Source organism: Ips typographus, linkage group LG3 (assembly GCF_016097725.1).
Source record: "Ips typographus isolate SLU linkage group LG3, UJ_Ityp_2.0, whole genome shotgun sequence".
Classification (NCBI taxonomy): Eukaryota; Metazoa; Arthropoda; class Insecta; order Coleoptera; family Curculionidae; genus Ips; species Ips typographus.
In genome coordinates, this window is record NC_138424.1 from 14901150 (window position 1) to 14918726 (window position 17577).

The 17577-nt window shown below is 34.3% G+C and overlaps 2 protein-coding genes across 2 annotated transcripts in view; both read right to left on the reverse strand.

Moving 5' to 3' along the window:
* LOC145727157 (G-protein coupled receptor dmsr-1-like) overlaps nt 1–6817 on the reverse strand; it is a 161419-nt gene extending 154602 nt beyond the window's left edge. Inside the window, exon 1 of the mRNA XM_081976636.1 lies at nt 6669–6817. The gene's annotated coding sequence lies outside the window, so the exon portion shown is untranslated. The remainder of the gene's footprint in view (nt 1–6668) is intronic.
* LOC145726720 (uncharacterized) lies at nt 2056–3509 on the reverse strand. The gene has a single exon (XM_081975944.1). The coding sequence runs from the start codon at nt 3364–3366 to the stop codon at nt 2068–2070; it is 1299 nt and encodes a 432-aa protein (XP_081832070.1). The 5' UTR covers nt 3367–3509; the 3' UTR covers nt 2056–2067.
* Nucleotides 6818–17577: the final 10760 nt, after the last annotated feature.

Below are 17577 nucleotides of genomic sequence, written 5' to 3' on the forward strand. Positions count from 1 at the left end.
ATGTCATGGTGTCGTCAGTAAGTGATTGTAGTTTTGAGACTGCTTTTGTTGTAGTTTTGTCGTGAACAATAAGTGCAGTGTCGTCTGCGTATTGTAATATGTATGCTGTTTCGTCAATATGATTTTTGTCTTGTTTGTTATGGTTGTATATGTCATGGCAGTACAGATTATATAGTAAAGGTGAAAGAGGTGAGCCTTGCGGTAGTCCCTGCTCAGGGCTGAAGGAAAAGGAGAGTTTGTTGTCTATTCGAACGTGCAGTTGTCTGTTTTCCAGTAAGTTTCTGATAGTGTAAAGTAAGTATTTTGGTGTGTTAAGTCTATGTAGTTTGTAGAGTAGTCCCTTATGCCAAACACTGTCGAAAGCTTTGTTTATGTCCATGAATAGACATGCTGTTTTATTGTTATTGAGGTGTGTTGTTTGTATGTTGTTGGTTAAGATGAAAAGTGGGTGTATAGTCGAGTGCTTTGGTTTAAAACCAAACTGGTATGGTGGTATATGTTGTCCGATCTGCTCTTGAAGTCTGTTTTTAATAATAAGTTCAAGCAGTTTACTAAGTACTGGAAGTAGTGTGATGGGTCTGTAATTTTGTGTTTGTGTGTTGTCAAGTCCAGGTTTTGGAATGGGTATTATTATACCAGTTTTCCATGTATCCGGAATTGTGTTGGATTTAATGCAGTCGTTAAGTGAGTCTAGTATGAGTTTGTGGGTTTCAGGAGTTAAGCTTTTTAGTAGTTTGCTTTTTATTTTGTCCTTGCCAGGTGCGGTGTTCTTAAGGTGCGTTAGTGCTTCATCATATTCATTGTCTGAAATTAGTGGAAATCTGTTGTTAGTTTGGTCGTCAAAGTAATTGTCGTACCATTCGTTTATTAGGGTCCAGTTCTGATGGTCAAAGTTAGGATTGGTGGAGATTTGGAAAGCCTTTTCGAAGTGTCTAGCAAAAGCGTTAGCTTTGTCTTGGTCTGTGTTTTGTTCTGAACCATTTTCGTTAATTATGCCAACTGGGTTATTTTTTTTGTAACGTGAGAGTTTTTTTATTTTTTGCCAGTATGTTTTCCCGTTGTCAAGTTCGATTTCCTGGCACGCCTCAAGCCATTTGTCTTGTTTGTATTGCTCTACTAAAGTCTTGACGTTTCTGTTGAGTTCGTTAAGTATTCTTTTTAAATCATTGTCTTGAGTGCGAGTGTATAGTCTGTATAGTTCCCTTTTGCGTTTGATTAGTCTCAGGATAAATTTTGGCAAAGTGTGTTGGTAAAAAGTATTCTTGACTCGTGGAGAAAATTTTTCTATTGCCAATGTCAGTTGTTCTTGTAAGTTTTGTATAGAAGGCTTTATCTTTTGTGATTGAATGTAGTCATGTATTTGTCGTTGTACTTTTTCTATGTCTGTCCTGTTTAAATCAAATTTTTGTGTGTTTTCTTTCGTATTTTTTATAGGTTGTGTTTGATGGATGTCAATGTCAAACTTAATAGCCAGATGATCGGAACCCAGTTCGTTTGTCAAATCAACGTTGTTTATAATATTTGTCAGGTTTGCCGTATGTAGTAATATGTCTGGTGTCGAGTCCTGGTTTTCTGGCATTAAAAATGTCGGCGGTGTTTGTTTTTGTATAAAGTCTGAGTTGTTTAGGAATCTGGCCAGCTGTACTTTTTTGTTTCTGTTTACGTTAAAGTCTCCAATTATTATAGCATACTTGTAGAGGCATGCTTTAGTCAGAATGTTTTGTTCAATGTCTGAGTGAGGATGGATATATACGAGGAATATGTGGATTTTGTCGTCCAAGTAAGGTATTGTAAAGTGAAGGCAGTCGTTTAGTGGGTTGTTTAGAGAGGGAGGGTTTGCCTTTCCCAGTTTTATTTTCGGTTTTAGCAACACTGTGGCCCCTCCTCTAGCGTTATTAAGTGTGTTACCATGTCTGCAGATAAACTGCCAGTCTCTGTACGTTGGTGTCTGTCCAATTTTAGTCTTCGTTTCTACAAACATACAACAGTCAGTATCGTTTTGTTCAATGTAGTTATAGATAAGATGTTTTTTATGGTTTAGTCCGTTGATGTTGGCGTAAATCATTTTTAAGTTGAACGTTCTGCATTTGTGATTGTTTGTCTAAGTTGTTCAAAGGGTTCGGTTGGGGAAATCCTGTTAGGTAGTGACAAATCAAACATCAAAATATACATGTGGTTGCCAAAAAATACCGCCGTGGTGTCAATGTTGAAGTCTTCAATAAATTGTTTCTTAAGTTTTTTAAGCAGTTCTTCTCTATTATTGTTGTTGGTTTTATTAATTTGATGTTTATATTTGTTTATAATAAAGTCGTGAGTTGTTATGGGGGAGTGGACTCTGCTCTCCTTCGTTAAAGCTTCTGACACCTCAGCGGTCTTTTTGTTATGGCACTTAACCTTTACATTCGGAATTCCTTCTATCGGCGCTGTCGGTCTTCTTGGACATTTTAGGCTCCAGGCTGCGTGGTCCTCTGCGTTGCATGCAGTGCACTTCATGGGTAGAGGGGATGTACATGTGCTGGTTTGGTGGTTTCCTTGACATTTGCTGCATTTAGTTGGTTTTTTACAGTCTTCAGTGCGGTGTTCGAATGAGCTACATCGGCTACATGGTGCTGGAATTGGTTCCGGTGGCTTGCTCTCAATAATTCTGTACATACGTCCCAGAAAATGCACTGCACGGTCGGTCATGAGTTTTTCATACGTCGCCAGTTCGCCTGTGATCAAACGCATCATCAAAGTGGGTTTTCCCCTTTGCCGGGAGATTATTCTCTTACAGAAGCGAATTTTAAGCTGCATTTTTTCTAGGTGCTGCAAGAACATCTCATCAGAAATGTCCAATTCCACTCCTGTCGCTATAACTGAGTAGGATGGGGTAAAGCTTCGGCTGGAATTTGTTTGAACTTGTGTTGGTTTAGCTGTGTATAAACTGAAAGAGTTTATAACTTTTTGTTGTTGTAAAAGGTCGAGTAGTTTCTTAGTGGTGTTTTCATCATTAGTCTTGATTATGAAATTGGATTCTTGCTTGATTATAATGTCTTTGTTATTGTAGTTGATTTCCTCCCATTTGAGAGCTAGTTGTACTCGTGTCAAAGTCGATGGTGCAGTAACAGTAAATGTACACAGAAATGTTGGATGTTGAAGTTGAACATTGGTGTATTTGGTAATTGGTGTTGTTCCTGTTGATGTGGTTGGTTGTGTTAATAATTTGTCGAATGCAGGTCTTTTCGCATCCCGAGTCGGAGTTGTAGGTGTGGGGGTGGGGGGGGTTGAGTTGGGTTTTCTACCTCTTTTCTTGGATTTGGGTTTTTTAAACCCTTCATCCTGGGAGGTCAAGTCCGACTCGGACTCTTGCGAACTCCCAGGATACATCTCTTGATTTATCAAACGCCCTGTAAATCCACCTGATAAGCTATCTTGTTGACAAACAAAATTTTAAAATTCCTATCCGGCACAAAAAAGTTTTTACAGGTTGTCCGCACTACACACGTCTGTACCGTATGAATGCTGCTACGAGACTCAAGCAGCAGTAATTAGTCAATTTCATATATCACAAAATAGGACTGGCTGCGATTAATCTTGAGAAACAATTCCGTAGACACGTACCTATACAGTTAGAGTGTTCAAATTGAAATACTAGTTAGAAAACCAGTAATAATAATTTTTTTTTTCTAATTTTGGCATATAAAGTGACACTTTTCAAAACTGATTAGAGGGACAAAACGTTTTACTTTTCGTAACTAGTTCCGAAAAGTATCTAGTTACGAAAAGTATCACTTTATGTAACTAGTTATGAAAAGTTCATTTCATCACTCCCTGTTTTTATGCATTTCCGTAGAAACATATGGGCGACATCCATCATAACATGTCGTTGTCACAGTTTATACAAGGTGCTATGAAAGTGAATATTTGTGTTAAATCACTTTAAAAGATGGTTTTTACCGCTTTTTGGTCAAAATTAGAAAAAATTCGTTAAGTCGGAATTTAGTTAATTTCCGAGTTCGAAGTCGGAATTTAGTTAATTTCCGAGTTCGAAGTCGGAATTTAGTTAATTTCTGAGTTTGAAGTAAAAATTTAAGAAAAATAACGTCTGTGGCGCTTTTACGCCTTCGTATTCGTCTGATTGGGAAGCATATTGGAGTTATCGTAGTGTTTTACAACCTTTTAAACTACTAGGAGTATTTGGAAAGTTTTTGGGTAGTTTAAAGAGCATATTGAAGGTTCTGGAATGCTTTAAAGGCATTTGGAAATTCTTAGACGGTTCTAGAAGTTTCTGAAAACTACTAGACTGTTTCGATATCTTTTGGGAGTTTCTAGACTAGTCAAAGGGCATTTGGAAGCTTATAGACTGTTCTAAAAGCTTTTGAAAGCTACTAGATGGTTTTGAAAGGCTTCCGATTGCTTCAAAAGCATTTTGGAGTTTCTGTAGTGTTTAGAAATCTTTTTAGACTACTTTAGGAGCATTGAAGATTCTGTACTACTTTTAAGACATTTGAAACCTTGTAGACGGTTCTAGTGATACTTTTGGAAGCTTTTAAACTGCTCTAAAAATACGGAAATTTTTGGACTGTTTCAAATGTTTTAAGAGCTCTACCCTAAAAACTTTTGGAAGGCTTTTAACTGCTTTAGAAGCATTTTGGCATTTGACTGTCTTAAAATCTCTTGAAAACTTAGATAAGTTGAAAAGCATTTGGAAGCTTTTAGACTGTTCTAAAAGGTTTTGGAAGCTTCTAAGCTGTTTTGTAAGTTTTTACAAGGCATTTTGGAGCTTCTATAGTGTTTAGGAATGGTTTTATATTTTTTTAGGCTACTTGGAAATTAAAAATTATTTGGTGGTAGTTTAAATTTGTAAATTGATACTTACCCATTTTGAAACAGATAATTGGTATGTTTTTGTCTTTCACAAGCCTTCAATATCTCAATATAGCTATTGCAATTGTAAATTAACCTATAAAAAAATAAAACCATACAAAAAATAGCAGCAAATAAGCACAAAAAAATAAATTAAGCACGAAAAGAAAAAAAAAAGCAAAAAAAGCAAAAAAAGCATGAAAAAAATCTGTCAAATGACGTGTTTTTGCGTAAATCGTTTACATTAGATGTCAAAGGTTGGTTGCATTTATTATTTACAAAAAGCAAAATTTCTAGAAATCCGGACTCTAAATTACCTTCCTGCAAGAGGTTTCCAATTAAAATTTGACTTAGGAACACAAATTTCAGTAATACTATATCTATTTTACTAATGTCAATTTTATGGGCTAATCTACTAGAATAACCATTCGGAGAATTTACCAAAAATACTTTAAAAACATTTTAAAATATCAGAAAAGAAAAGATTAATTTCTCATCTACCGAACACTTAGTTGATCAATTGTCATTTGTAAAATAGGGATATTACTGAATTTTTTGTCAAATTTCAAGTGAAAGTACTATAAGGAGTACTATAAGGACGGTTATTCTAATAAACTTTAGCAACCAAATGGACATACGGTAGAATACTGAAATTAGTTTTCTACAGTCAAATTTACAGTGAAAAACTTCTGAAATATTATCAGGAAGAATTTTCTAGTAAATGTAAGCCACTAAACTGGCATTTGTAAAATCGGTAAATTTTTAGGCCAAATTTTGAAGAGAAAACTTTTAAAATCAGCAAAAATTATCAGCAGCAAAGCAACAAAATTGACATTGGTTGAATTGGTAAAATTCTTAAATTAGCATTTTTGAGTCAAATTTCATCCTTCTCTAATATTCCTAGTAAAAATAAAATCTTATTTAAAAGAAAAATGAAGTTGATGATGGAAAGACAGAAATTTCCAACTTGAAAATGAAATGTGACGTTTTAGAAAGAAAAGGAAGACAAAGTGTCAATTATCTGAAATATCTTTTATCAACAAGAAAAAAACAACATAATTTATATTATTTCCGCAAAATTGCAAGACTACACCACGTCATATGATATATCACCGTAATCAGAAATAAACGCTGTAATCAAAAATGTAAAATTTCAATATAGCGCCCAAAAGAAAAATCAAAGTTGATGATGATAACCAAGAACCGAAAAGTCGAATCTCAAATATAATACTGCCACGTTGTAGAGAAAGAAGAGTGCAATTTACTTTTCAAAATTTAGTTTTTTTAAATCAAAATTATTAAAATTTTAAAGCGGCACATTATTATTATGTATACTCAAAGTTGTGTCATTTTGCCATAATTTATTTTCTGAAGAATATACTTCTCGGAAATGATGTACCATACTTAAAAAACATCCTGTATCTACAGTCTACATTATTGTTCATATTAATTTATGATTTTTTTAATTTTTCTTTTATTTCTATTTTTGTTTGGTTTTAGCAGGCTCTTACAATAAACGTTCGAAATCGTGAACTTTATTGTCTTTCGTTAGTTTGACAAGACTTGCAAACTTTTTAAAGCCCTTCTTAATATTAATTAAAAGTTTTTGATAAAATTAAAAAAAAAAAAAATTCTTAAACTTGTAAGCCCAATATGATTTATGTTAAGATTAACTGAATTTTGAGTTATTAATTAATTATAATAAAATTAATTTAATTATATTTAATAAAGCGGACACAGTAATGTAAAAAGTGATTTTTTTTTTAATTATTGATGTCAAAACTGTACTTGACACCTTTTTAAATAAAACAATTAACACTTACCGAGTTAAAACAAAAAAAAAACACCATCACAAAACAGGACTCACAGTCATAATTGAAAGCTTAATCTTTGGCGCGATTGTCACGATAAACTTGCGCTATATTCCGATTATTGTCGACGTTGCGCACCCACACAGCCACGAGACGAAACAGAGACTGAACATTGGAAGGAATTTCTGCAAATTTGTTATTCAAATCGGTAAAAGCGCATGCGATTCGATTTTTTTTTACTTACTAAGGTCGTTTTTATTGTTATTATGTCATTTCTGCATTTCTGGTTGGCCCTGTCTGCAGTCGCCCACCATAAATAATAATAATATTCGAGTCTTTCGACATTGCCGATGTTGCGTCTGAATCTCGTTCTGAATGTAATTTGAAAGTGGATTTTTTTTTACAATTTATACAGGTTTTTGATAAAGTTACTTTTATTTAGTTTAATCAATCAGAAACACTGAATTATACAGCAAAGTTATGTTAAAATATTTGAACAGCGAATTCTCTTAGAGCGGAATTTTGAAAGCTTCCTAAATGGTTGCAATCTCGTACTCAACTAGCTTCACCGGAACCTAATCTGATTAAGGGCGGAATTGAGAGATGATCTAAAATTTATACTCACCTCATTCTCAGAATTTAATTATAGTTCACTCAAATTAGGGTTTTTTAAGTTAACCTTACTTTATGTAATCATTAATTAGTTTTAATAAGGTCCTAATCTGAGTGTGAGTTAACATAAAATACTATAAAAATATCTTTACGTTTGTTAGGAAGGGAAGTAATAATTGCTTCAATTTAACTTAGGTACTGTTTGAAATTCGAGTATTTCATTCACTAAAACTCACAAGTAATTTTGAGAAGTCTATTTTGTTGTCTGTTTTGAATATTAAAACCAACGTCCTTAACTTTATTTTTTATAATAACGTTTTTCCTACTTAAATAGGTACTAAAGTGCAATTTTGCCTATTCTATAACTTCAAAATAATAGGTTTGTCATTGGCAATATTCATAGCCAAAATAAAAATTTGACTTTTATATTAATTTTTCAAAATCACACTTGTATCTTAATAAATTTTATCTACAACAGTTACATAATATCGTAATTTCGCACTATTTTCAGTGTCATAATGACGTTTATTACCGCACTAGTGCGTTAATAATCGGTGAACAATTTGTTTGTACATCTGGAGTTCTGTTGCCTCCACCATCTTGCTTCTTGTTAATATTAATATTAAAAGTAACTTTTAGTTAGATATTTTTTAATTAAAAAACATGACATACAATTACATGAAAACTCAATTATTATTAGGATAAATATTAATGGTAAACTCTTTACAATTGGATAAATTAATGCCATATGTTGACATGCCTAACAAGTTGCTGAAAATATTTTTATTTATTTTTTTAATTTTTATTTTTTTTATTTATTTTTTCAATTAATTATTAAAATAATAATCGTTGTAGATAAAATGTTGTACGTAACACGTAGGATATGTTATTAACGCACTGTGTGATTACACGACTTGGCCTGCGGCCTCGTCTTGCAAATTTTCACATGCGTGCGTTAATAACATTCATATCCTACTTGTTACGTAAATAACTATTTTAAAGTTAATATGATCAAGTTTTAAGTTCTATTTGACAGACACATTAAATACTGTCAGCATAAATGACAACCTTATCGCAGTGATACTGACATAGTAAACTGATTGGAAACAACAGATAAAATATGATTTTAAATGTTGAAATTGATATTATAATTTTACTGGAAGATAACGAAATGGGCATTTTTAAAAACTATTATACTCTTTTTAAAAACTAGGAGGAGAAAATGAAGAAGCCTGTCATACACAAGCAAAAATTACCAAAAAAAAATTTCCAAATTTTTGTTATGGGTGACATTAGCACTTTGATGATGTTTAGGTTAGATAACTGAAACGATAGTGCCAGTGTATAAAAATAAGAACATTAATTTAGATTTTCATTGAAAGTTTAACATAAACATAAAAATTTAATGCTAAGCTTGATTTTCCAATCAATCATTACCTGCTTCACTTCACTTATTTTTGATACAATACATACGGTTTTTGCATCCGTGTCTCCATTTAATATTTGTTTGTAATCTTCACTATAAATTTGAGCTCAATTGAAAAATTGGTTTTTGGATTATACCTACCCATATACAAAAACTTTGGCCACCCTACTGATAATTTGACTGTCCATGGATTTGGATTTGTTCCATAAGAATTTGAAGTCCATATTGTGTTCATAGAAGGGGTTTCTCAGAGGTTTTATAGCCAGAGTGATTAAGATTCTTTACACTTACACACAGTCAGATCAATTTAAGAGATTTAAGTCAGATATCAGCACTGAATCACATTAAGTTTTAGTTACAACTTTTAGTTTTTTTTTAGTAAGTTTTAGACTGATGAAGAGCCTCACTAATGATAGTCCAGGAAGTTAAGCACATTGAAGCTAAATCACATCACTTTTAAAGGAAGTATTTGGCTTCTTTGTGGTTGTCCCTGTATAGGGTGCTGCATTTTCGATGGTTTTACGGGGTACAAAGAAAACGGTTATAGATAGAAAAAAAGTAGCATACGTGTTCTGATCTCTTTTTCTGATCTGAGATGACTGGCGAAAAGTGGGCGGCGCAAACTTCTTTTGTTTCAAAGATACGGGGGGTTTTCGAAAATTGGTAATTTTTGAACCTCTTCTGTTGCTCTTCTGTTTCAGTTGCTCTTAAAGTTATCAAAAAAGGAAGAACGGTTTCCGGTAGAAGTTTTCATGTAGAATCCAATGGCGTAGTCAGTTTTTTTCAATTCCGTTTAGTTTCTGACATATGACAGTAAGTTACATTTTTTTAAATGGAACATCCTATATATTTATACTTCTACTTCTGTTGATTTTTACCTTTTCAACGGTGTATTACAACATATAAGTTTGTAGAGGATAATCCTGTTATTTAAAAAAAAGCCCTTTGCTAAGCTAAAATAAAGCCAATATCTAAAATACAATACAACAAAATCGGAAATAAAATAAACACATCAAAAAATTAAATATTTTTAATAAATCTTATTAAAAATCAAAAAAGTTACAAACAGTTCTACCGTCCCTTTAATAAGAAAAGTGGCCATTTCTATTATCTACTATTTTTAAGGTAGAAGTTGAAAAAACTGTTTATAAACGACATGTAACATGTTAATATGAACATAGCCAAATTTTGTTTCGACTGTGGGTATTATTATACATATTATTTAGCACTTTTTTGTTAAGGAAACGCTTTTTTTCTAATTACCAAGATTAACGTTTACAAACTTATATGTTTTAATACACCGTTGAAAAAGTAAAAATCAACAAAGATAAATGAACTAAAAATATATAGGGTGTTCCATTTAAAAAAATATAACTTACTATCATATGTCAGAAATTAAACGTAATAGAAAAAAAACTGACTACGCCATTGGATTGGATGGAAACCGTTGTTCCTTTTTTGATAACTTTAATAGCGAATGAAATACAGAGGAGTTCCAAAATGACCAATTTTCAAAAGCCCTCCGTATCTTTAAAACAAAAGAAGTTTGCGCAGCCCACTCTTCGCCAGTCATCTCAGATCGGAAAAAGAGACCGGAACAGGTATGCTACTTTTTTTCTATCTATTACCGTTTTCTCTGTACCCCGTAAAACCATCGAAAATGCAGCACCCTGTACAGTAAGGAAACTTATCTTCAAAGATCTGCAGGCTTTCGTTGTCCACTGTTTTCATCACTTTAAATTAGATAGGTGATTCGGTCGTTCTCATTAAATATTTGCAAGCAAAACCAGTATTTTCATATAGAATTTAGCTACAAAGCAAATAAGTTAGGTAAAGACATTGAACGAGGTTATAAATGCAACGTACCAGACTTTTGATCTGTGGCTACTGATTTTAAATTTCCGAAATTTTAGAGCCGTTTTGGGTCTTAATGGTCAAACCTACGGTATTGAAAAAATTACAGTTTGATAACACAAAAAATAAAAACTGATTTCCCATGTTAATCTCCTATATTCAGGGTTCTCCTCGACACCTGGTATACTAAAAAAGCAGAGAAAAGTTCCTAAAGCAGCGATAACTTTAGACACATAACGTTACTGAGCGCGGTCCTTATGCTATTTACTAAAATCATCGCCAAGGCTCATGGATTAGGTGTCAATATTCAAAGAAAAGCAAGAAATTAGGTCCAATAGATGAACTGTGGACGAGATATTCATATTACATCTAATGATGGAAAAATAGATAGAATTTAACAAGCTTTAACTTTGTCTGTTGTGTGGATTTAACCAAGGCATTCGACATGGTTCGACTAGATGACGTAATTAAGATAAACCAGAACAACATCGATTACCGGTACCAAACAATTATACAAGATCTGAACATCAGAAGTAAAACAAGAATAAAACCGAGTAATTCGCAAATCTGAAGAAGTGCAAATCAAAACGGGTTTACGACAAGGGAACAGCCTTAGTTCTACCCTGTTCAACCATCTTTCACCATTAAAGTATTATGCTATGCAGATGATACAATCCTCATAGCAGAGAATGAAGACGACCTAAAACGCCTGTTATACAAGACTAAAGTAACAGTATACAAATTTAACATGAACATCGTAATAGAAAAAACACAGTCAATGGTTATCTCTAAAGAACCCATAAGGTGCAAACTGGCAGTCGACAACAAGATAATCCATCAGGTGAGATTTAACTACCTAGGAGTAGAACTATCAAGACTATCAAGGTATCAAGTCTTATTAAAGAAGAACACAAGCCATAAAAGCAACAAGAGTCAGCGGATACCTGAGAGATTTTATATGGCGAAATACAAAACACAAGCTGAGGATTTACAAAACATGGGTAAGACCTACTTTAACGTACTGCTATACTCTACCTGCTATAAACCAGAGCTGAAACGAAAAGATAACGAAAAGAATAATGAAAACGATAGTGATTGTGTCTCGAAAAGGGGAAGGAGAAGGAAAGGGTATCTGAATTGGAAGAAAAATGTTATTCCAGCTTCAATGAATTTCCAGCTCCTGATGATGGGTGTCATCATCAGGAGCTGTGTTGAATGTAGGATGGTACTATAACGTAATTCGGAAAAGCGGAAACCAAGAGAGTAGTCATGCCCGGTCTGAGAATAATGTGTTCATATTTTATATTTTAAAATTTGCTACAAGTAATAAACTTATATTACTTGACAATTTTACAACAATTTCATATTAAAGAAAACAGTTTTATAAAAATATGATACCGGCAAACGAGACGAAAAAAATTGTTACCATAAAAGAGACCAATAATTTTAAGGGTATCAAGTTACTTATTTGGGTCAGAGTTTAGCAAAATGTTAGTGGCAAAATTCCAATTTAAGTTGCAAATGTGGCAGGGACGAATGTCAGAATTAAAGAAGGATAAAAATGTTGGCCAATTACTAACCTGTAGATAAATTGGATTTTTCGCCGCAAAAAAAATGCGACAGGATGTTGATAAAATCTACTTTTGTGGCTAAAAGGCAATTTTACAAGGTTAAAAGTCGAGGCCAGGTAGTTGACAATCTAGCGGTTCCATCTGGTATAGTTAACGAACACGTTGTTTTTGATAATAACGGTAACAGTGCCAGACATTCTTAAACTATATTATTAATTTCATTTATTATGCCATTATCTTAGGTTCAGATTAATTTACATAATCTATAAATCCATTAAGATTTATCCTATGGAACAGGGATTTTCGATGCTTCGTGGCACGAACCTCATCCCGAAAATCCTTCTTAATGGGAAATCAAAACGTAGACACGCGCTGCTTCCTCGTTAATGTCAGCAATAAAATTCGATTTGAGATTAACAGTTTAAATAATTGCTGTCATTGAATCAATTTATTTAAATTGTTATCACTTTATTGTGTTGGGTACGGGATTTTCTGAATGAAAAAGAGTACAATTAAAACTTAACTAAACGCTAATGTCTCCACTGTAATGAATTTTACTACAGACTCACAGCATTGGTTGACTTAACACGATTGGATGACAGATGAGATACTGGCGCTGTTTGAGGAACAAAGAGGGTACAAGAACAAAGGGAATGGTGATAACTACAAAAAAATAGAAGCATAGCAACGATCAGGGAGAATTAGCGCAGGGTGATCAACAGCGTAAAATCATATGGGAAAACTATATTACAACCACAAAGACAAAGACCTCTCGGGACCTCCCATCACAAAAGAGGACATTATAAAAAGGCGATTGGCCCAGACCGCATACCTGAAGAGTTTTAGGCACGAGAGAAGCATTAGTTACGACTTAAGTACTGATTCAGAACTGCAACGATCAGAGAAAGGACATAATGATGTGTTTCATCGATTATAAAAAGGCGTTCGACTGAGTCCAACATCATAAACGGATACAAATCCTAAATAGATTGGACATAGACCAAAAAGACATCCGCTGCATTCAAAGTCTATTATACTGGAACCAAATGGCTGAAGTCAGAGTTGGTAACGATTTCACAGAAGCAAGACCAATTTGTAGAGGGGTCAGACAAGGTTATGTTCTCTCCCCACTTCTCTTCAATTTATATTCTGAAGCCATCTTTCCGGAAGCCCTAGAAGAACGCAACGTAGGCGTTAAGGTGAATGGTGTATGGGTCAACAATATTTGTTATGCGGACGACACAGTTCTAATTGCAGATAACATGGAGGATTTGCGGTATATGCTTGGGACTGTCGGGGAATGCAGTAAGACCATGGGCCTCAATATCAACACCAAGAAGACTAAATTCATGATAATTACTCAAAAGCCACAAGAACTTCAAAACTCAAGCCTAACATATAGAGCGAGTAAATTAATTTAAATATCTGAATGCTGTGTGAAAACTGGGAATCAGACACAGAAATCATATGCCGGATTGAAAACGCCCGCATTGCGTTCATGAAATTTAAAAAAGGTGCTCACCAATACTGATTTCGATTTTGGCTTAAGAATTAGATTTGTCAAATGCTATGTCTGGACAGTGTTGCTTTATGGCATGGAGGGATGGACACTGAAGGTGAGCACTATGAACAAGCTGGAAGCATTTGAGATGTGGGTCCATAGGCGTGTACTGAGGATTCCATGGACTGCAAGAAGAACCAACGATGAGGTCTTGAAAATAATCAATACAGACCGCGAACTGTTAGACACCATTAAACGTTGAAAAACAGCATACCTGGGCCACGTAATACGCAACGAGAAGTACCAATTCCTGCAATTGATATTTGAGGGAAAGAAAGAAATCGGCAGAAAAAAGATGTCATGGCTCCGCAACGTTAGACTGTGGACAAGATTGAGGACAATGCAAGAACTAATGCATACCATACGTAATAAAGAAGAGTGAACAAATGTGATCGCAAACATTCATTAATGGACACGCAGTAGGAGAAGAAGAAACCGGTTTATTTACTCGAATAATTGTTTTTTTCGTGAATAAAAAATGGTTTGATCCTTGCTGTATAAATAACTATTAGAACACTCTAAAGGCTTCCAAATGATCTTCAACTAGTCTAGAAACTCTCAAAAAATTTCAAGGCAATCTAAAAGCTTCCGTATGCTTTTAAAGCAGTTTAAAAGCTTCCATAAGTTTTCAAATGCTTTAAAAGCAGTCGAAAGCCTTCCAAAAGCTTTTAGAACAGTCTAGAAGCTCTCAAAACATTTCAAAGTCCTAAAGTTTCCGTATGCTTTTAGAACAATTTAAGAGTCTCCAAAATTTTCTAGAACCGTCTACAAGGTTTCAAATGCCTTAAAACAGTCTAGAATTGAAACATTTTGAAGTTAGAACAGTCTAAAATATTCCAAATTCTCTTTAACTAGTCCAGAAGCTCCCAAAAGATATCAAAACAATTTAGAAGCTTCCAAAAAATGATAGAACCGAAGAATTTTCAAATGCCTCTAAAGCATTTTAAAACCTTCAATATGCTTTTTTAACTGTCCAAAAGCTCCTTAAATAATACAAAACAATTTTGAAAATTCTCAAAACAGTCTAAGATCTTCCTTGACTCAAAAAAGTAAAAAATTTGGACCTCTAAAAGAGTTTTGTGGTTTTTTTTAGAGATTAATTACAGATCTTTATGCTTTTTTGAAGAAAATAGTTTTGCTTTTTAAGCGCTTTTTTTCACGATATTAGTGCTTTTTGATCCGGACTCTACTCATTAATATCACGTCACGAAAGCTTTTTAAGTATATTTACAAACTCGTAAGTACTTAGATGTGGAAGATCGTTGTTCCTTCTAGAGAGTTAATTATTTAAAGCTGCGAGTAGCACGTAAAACATTTTAGTGTTGAGACGTTTTCAATCAGCGAGTTAAAAGCAAGGTAAATTCGGAACCATTCAAGCTCGACGTTATTGCTTGAATGAAGGAAGGGCCACTTCAATTCCTTTACATTACGCTTTTGGAATTAAATCGATATCAAAGCTGAATAGTAAATTAAAAGGTCTCGCGCTAATGTTGAATTTTGGTAATTCTAACAATCTGTAAAACTGATTGAGTAAATCGATGTTATCGACGGTCATGCAAATACGATAATATAACTTATCAATGGTGGTCTAATAGAAGATATTGCTAATTTGACGTTGATTATCTATCTAATTAAGTGCTACATTTGCAAAGTAGGGCAACAGAGTCCAGTTTTTTCTTTTTTAATCATTGTAGTTTCTGTTTGTGTCCACTGCTGAACAGAAGCCTCCCGTAGTCCAATCCAACGTCTTCGATCCTGTGCTGCATTCATCTAATTTGGCTCTATTCTTTCAATATCGTCGGTCCATCTTGTTGGTGGCCAACTTCTGTTCCGAAAGGCCTCTTGTCGCGGTCTTCACTCCAGAATTAGCCTTGTCCATCGTCCATCCGTCATTCTCACCACATGTCCGGCCCAATTCCACTGTAACGTTGTTATGCGGTCAATTGCATCGGTAACTCCAGACATTCGGGGAAGTCTGATGTTAGAGACTCTGTCTCTCAATGATATGCCCGCAGCTCTCTCCATGGCTCTCTCTGTTACGCGAATTTCATTTATGGTTTTCTTTGTTGGTGAAGTTTCTGCTCCGTAAGTTAGCACAGGAAGCACACGCTGGTTGAAGACTTTTCTCTTTAGACAGGTTGGAATTAGGGTTCGACACGACAAGAAATCTTGTCTTGACTGATGATTTCTTGTCTTGTCTTGAAAAACAAATTCAAGAAATTGAAACATCTTGTCTTGACGATTTCTTGAGAACCTCTTTCTTGTCTTGATTCAATTAATTTCAAGATCTTGAAATTTCTTGATTAAGCGGGGATTTCCCGTCGCCCATGAAGTCTGGATGTCATAGCAACGATAGGCGAAATGTGATTCCCCGGCGTTAATTTCATTTGCTTGATGATAAGTAGAAGGGAGGAAGGCAGTGAAGTTCGTGTTCCTAGATACAAAAGTATCTTCTATTGTTATTATTTTTGTGAGATGAGTGACTCTAGCAAGTCTGAGCCTTTCGGTTCCGATTCGGGCTCCGAATACCTACCAGGCAAAGGACAGAAAAGCTATTACAATAAAATGGACAGTGAAAGTGAAAATAAATGTGAAGACTCAAGTGATACACATGAGAACGATGACGGATCTAGTGGTACCAAAAAGAAAAAGCAGCCTCATTCTCAAATGTTAGAGAGTGGCAAAAAACAAGTTAAAGATTTTTTTCATGTGGAAGTGGGAAACAGAAGCAAAAAACACTGATAAGATAGCCAAATGTATACCATGTTTTGAAAAATTTGGAAAAAGTGTTTACCTAAAAATGAAAAATGCCGGCACTTCTGGATTAAAAAGACACTTGAAAGCAAAACATAAGATGTTATTCGACAAAGAATTTTCTCAGGAAGGGTCCTCGTCCTCTACGGAAATCAGGTGCCTATCACAAAATAGCCAAGCACCCTGTACCAGTTGGAACTCAGCGAGGTCTGATGGAAGTGGAAGTGGTATTTTGGCTTGGGTAAACGAAAGTCAACGTAGACAAACTGTAAGTTGAATTGTAGATTTTTAAATATCATTAGTTTTTACTTAAACCGAAAAGATTCTCTGAAGTGTGCATAAATTTTACATTCTTACGTGTCCCCGTTGAGTCAAGTTAAAAAAAAATATAGAAATTATTGACCAATATCATATTTAAAAATAATTGAAATCCATAAACAAAGAGAAAAGATGCAGGGTAAAGTTATGTTCCAACTCAGGTTTGAAGTGGGGAGTGGGTCGAATTTTGACATTTGAATAATAAATTATTTCCCAATCATAATATGAACCCATTCTATAAAAAAATACCACGGAATAGAAGTACTTATTCCATTGGCACCGGTATTTATTACTCGATTTTCAATTCCAGGCAAGAGCAAGAACTCAGTCTCTAAACAAGGACACTGTTGATGACCTTCTCATCGAATTTGTTACGAAGAAGTATCTGCCTTTCAGTTTCTTTGAAGATGATGTGACAAAGCAGCTGTTTACATATTTAAATCCAGATGTAGTTTTACCTTGTGGTAATACTTTAAAAAGAAAAATTTTACAAAAATATGACACAATGAAGATCTCTGTTTCAAAGTTTCTCAAAGCATCTGAATCAAAAATTTCATTTACTATTGATGGGTGGTCGTCATTCGGTATGAAGGGATACTACGGGACTACAGCTCACTTCGTGGACAAGAAATGGAGACTTCAATTAATTGTTTTGGACTTTATACCTGCAGACGGAAAACATACAGGTGAATCAGTTGCCAACCTTTTCTTCGAGGTTCTAAATTCGTACGAAATACTGGATTTCATTCAAGGTGTGACAACTGACAATACGGCTTCTAACTTCACCATGATGCGCTACTTGGAGAACTTGATACCAGGTCTTGA

What these genes read in the sequence shown, in the direction of transcription:
- LOC145726720 (XM_081975944.1), bottom strand. Translation starts at nt 3,366, where the DNA reads ATGTATCCTGGGAGTTCGCAAGAGTCCGAGTCGGACTTGACCTCCCAG.